Source organism: Ursus maritimus, unplaced genomic scaffold, assembly GCF_017311325.1.
Source record: "Ursus maritimus isolate PB19 unplaced genomic scaffold, ASM1731132v1 scaffold_32, whole genome shotgun sequence".
NCBI lineage: Eukaryota > Metazoa > Chordata > Mammalia > Carnivora > Ursidae > Ursus > Ursus maritimus.
Window position 1 is genome coordinate 13,072,442 of NW_024425786.1, and position 4,051 is coordinate 13,076,492.

At 59.1% G+C, this 4,051-nt stretch overlaps 1 protein-coding gene across 1 annotated transcript in view; it reads left to right on the top strand.

Annotated features, from left to right (window-relative positions):
• Positions 1-2,434, top strand: part of IGSF21 (immunoglobin superfamily member 21) — a 233,151-nt gene extending 230,717 nt beyond the window's left edge. Inside the window, exons 7-10 of the mRNA XM_040645857.1 lie at positions 439-524; positions 935-1,127; positions 1,498-1,536; positions 2,361-2,434. Of these exons, the coding sequence (XP_040501791.1) occupies positions 439-524; positions 935-1,127; positions 1,498-1,536; positions 2,361-2,434 (392 nt within the window). The remainder of the gene's footprint in view (positions 1-438; positions 525-934; positions 1,128-1,497; positions 1,537-2,360) is intronic.
• Positions 2,435-4,051: the final 1,617 nt, after the last annotated feature.

Genomic DNA, 4,051 nt, shown 5'->3' on the forward strand with positions numbered 1-4,051 from the left:
CCCCCCCCCCCCCCCCCCCCCCCGCCGCATTCACAGCAGAGTCGTTTCTGGGGCAGACTTCTTCTGGGGCATCCCTTGACTCCACTGTCACTGGACTTCTCTGCCTTGACCCTGGTCACACTGGCCTGTGCGTGTCTTTCATCCTCACTGAGAGTGAACCCCGCAAGGGCAGCCATCGTGGGCTGGGCACCAGGAATGCCCAGCTCTTAGGCTCTGACTGATTGCAGGGGCTCAGGGACTGGGTATGAATGAACGCAGGCGTGAACGAATGCACGGGCATCCTCGCAGCTCCTGGCTCAGAGGGAGCTGATCCCAGGGATGCCCACCGCGGGACTGGAACTTTCGCTTCTATTTTCTCCCGCACCTCCTTTCCTTGCTTAGTCTCCCCTTCCCTGTACCTACATACACCTCTCTGACCTGGCCTTCCTCTCCTTACAGTTGCCCCCAAAGGACCCAAAATCATGATGACGCCCAGCAGAGCCCGAGTCGGGGACACAGTGAGGATTCTGGTCCATGGATTTCAGGTTGGCCTCTCCCGGAGCAACAGGAAGGGAGTTGGGAGGTGGTAGGGGCCCCAGTGGGGGCCATGGCGTCCCAGGCAGCGTGCTCTGAGACCCTTCCCTTGACCTCCAGCTCGGCCGGCGGGCCTCAGTCTCCTGGTCTGTGGGGCAGAATTGGCTTTGACGAGGAATGGCAAGATGTGCACGCATTTTTGCTCTCCCGTCCAGAATGCAGCACAGACACAGCTCGTGGACCTTGACGTCCTGTCGAGTCCTAGGGTCCTACTCTTCCTGGGGTTCCGGGGCAGCCACTCCCAACCCATCGGATGGCCTTGTGTTTCCAGCCCTGGCGGCGCCAGGCCTCTGAGCCCTGCCTGCTCTGGCTGATGGGTCCCTCCTGTGACCCGCCTCCCCCCCTGCCCTGACCCACACAGAATGAAGTCTTCCCGGAGCCCATGTTCACATGGACGCGGGTCGGAAGCCGCCTCCTGGATGGAAGCACCGAGTTCGATGGGAAGGAGCTGGTGCTGGAGAGGGTTCCCGCTGAGCTCAACGGCTCCATGTACCGCTGTACGGCCCAGAACCCCCTGGGCTCCACCGACACTCACACCCGGCTCATCGTATTTGGTACGCCGCCCCGACTGGGGATTGGAAGGACGGCCAGGGAAGGCCCTGGCCGGAGCTGTCCCAGGGAGGAGGGAGCATCAAGGGCCTGGGTCCCCTAAATTTGCCGTACGTGAAGCCCTGGAGTTCAGTGCTGAGAACCAGAGAGCTTGGGGTTCAAATCCCAGACCAGCCACTTCATAGCTGGGCAGCTGCGGGCAAGCTACTTAACCTCCCTCAGTTTCTGCATCTGTAAAATGGGGCTAACGTTACCCATCCACAGAGGCTTTCAGCAGTACTGAGAGCACGGGCACGATACCACCTGGCAGGGGCTGGGTACAGGGGAGTTCTGAATGCCGCCCCCATTTGGTGCTCTTTCTGCTCTTTCCAACAGAAAACCCAAATATTGCAAGAGGAACAGAGGACTCCAATGGTAAGTCTTCACTCTCAGAGCTCCTTGCCTAAAAGCGAGTGATTTGCAAGGCTCCAGGACGCCCTGGTCCCTGCAGCCGCCCCTTCGTATATCCTCGCCTTTCCCTTGAGCGTCAGGCAGGCAACTGTCCTCTAGTTCAGCAGTCTGGGTCAGAGGTGGTCAGGAGTGAGTGCTGAGGCAATAAAGGGGGGACTCGGCACCCCAAACCAGCCAGTGGAGGATTTCCAGGGACCTAGTGTGCCCCTCCCCGCCCCACCACCATTATCCGCAACGGCTCTAGTTCTCTTAGCTCAGAGAATCCAGTGCCCTGACCCCAAGAGGATGTGTCCGGCATTGACCGTACGGTTGTGCCCCCCGGGGCTCTGGACCACTCCACAGGGCGGCGGGGAGTGCGGTCAGGTGCTTCGGCTGGAGACGTTGATACTGCCCTCCCTGAGCTGCCACCCCACCTGAGCACCACCCCCATGGGACCCAGACCCTGCTCCCTAGCCCACCAGCCCCCCTCCTCCCCCTGAGCCAATCGCACATTTCACAGTGGAGGCCCCCGCACCTGGTCCCCACTGGATGGTCCCATGGCCAGCAGGCCCAGCCCATCAGGCCTGGGACAGGGAAGGGGTCACACCCACTTTGGTGGGATAGGTGGCAGAGCTCGGATTTGAACCCAGTGCATCCTGTTGCTGAACCCAGACTTTGGGGGAGGCCTTTGAAGCTCTCCCATTCCGGGATCTGCACCCTGCCACGCCCATCAGGGTCGGCGGCCCTGGCCCTGCCCCTGCCCCTGCCCTTGACCCTGCCCCTGACCCGCTCCCTGCCGCCCGGTGCAGGTTCCGCTTCTGGCCCTCCTGGCATCCGGCTCACCCTCGTGCTCGCCCTAACAGTGGTCCTGGAGCTGACGTGAAGGCTCGGCCGCTGCTCCCGCCGCTCCGCCCAGCACTGACATCTCTGCGATCGGTTTTCATTTCTTTTCTAAACTATTTCCAGTCTGTTCTTAGTCTCTTTCTGTCTGTGTCTTGGCTTCTCAGTTTAATTAAAACAGAACAATTTTCCCCACCTTCGTCTGTGGCTCTGAATTCTTCATTTATCCCGTAGCAGCTGCAGGCACCCCCTGGTGCCCAGGGTCGGGACGGGCCGTGGGGAGGGGGTGACAGAGGACACGCAAGATGTGCTCCTCCCAGGAAGAGGAGCGGAGCTGCCCCTCGATGCCTCACCCCCGCCCCAGCCACCGGACGCGGGAAGTGGCCGGACGCTCTCAGGAAACGCAAGGCTCCTTGAGGCCAAGCGTAACAGTCAGCCATTCCCGCAACAGTGCGGCATGACTCACCACCCCAGACCTCAGCGGTGTGCAGCAACACGCATTATGACTATGTTTGTGTTCGGGGTGAAGTGGTTCCACTGATCCAGGGGGCACGTGGCGGGTGCTGAACAGCGAGCGAGCGAGTGAGTGAGAGAGTGAAGGAATGAATGGATCAGCACCTCTCCAAGGCCTGCCACGGGCGAGGCCCTGTGCTAGGCATCCAGGATGCAGGGATGAGCAAGACGTGGTCTTGCCCTAAAGGGGCTCACGGTCCAGTGGGGGGAGAACGTTAACCCAACTAACCAAGGTGAGTCCGTGCGATGAGTGTTCGGCACCTCCCGAGGGCTCTGGAGCACGGAGCTGGGAGAGACTCATTCCGCTGGGGCAGCAGAGGCGGGTCAGAGGAAACCAAAGAGAACAGATGCCAGAAGCAAAAGGAGAGGTTGGCCAGGCAGAGAATGGAGGAGAATGTTGTAGACAGAGGGAACGGAATGAGCAAAAGCTCAGAGGTAGGACAATTGACTACATCCTGCAGGGAAAAACAAGTAGTTACATCAGGCCTTCCCAAAGTACATTAATTCATTCAACCAATGTTTATGAAGCAGGTGCCGCAGGTCAAGGAGCATGACGAATGCTGCTGCAGGTTTGTTAGGAACACTGGCGTGTGGCTCTGGTAGCGGTTCTCAGTTGCCACAGGGCTGCTGCATAACAAGCATCCCCAAACCATCGACAACAACAGCTGTTTGTTATTTTCGTTAGGCAGCTGATCTGAGCCAGGTTGATCTGATCGAGACTGGGCTCCCTTTTGCATCTGCAGTCAGCTGGGGGCTGCCTGGGCAAGGCTCCCCTTCCCCTGGAGGACTCAGCCTGCCCCATATCATCCGTCATCTTCCAGCAGGCCAGCCCACGGAGGGCAGAGGAGCAGAGAGAGCCGAAGCACACAGGCCTCTTGTGGTCCAGGGGAACCTGCACTCCTGTCCCTTCTTCTGGATTTTGTTCGCCAGTGCAAGTCATAAGGCCAGCCCAGCTTCAAGGGGTAGAGAAATAGATTGGACTTTCTTTTAAAATTTTTATTTATTTTATTAGAAAGAGAGAGTGCACACACAAGGGGACGGTCAGAGGGAGAGGGAGAGAATCTCCATCAGACTCCACGCCAAGCCCGGAGCCTGACATGGGGCTCAATCCCATGACCCTGAGATCACCACCTGAGCTGAAATAGAG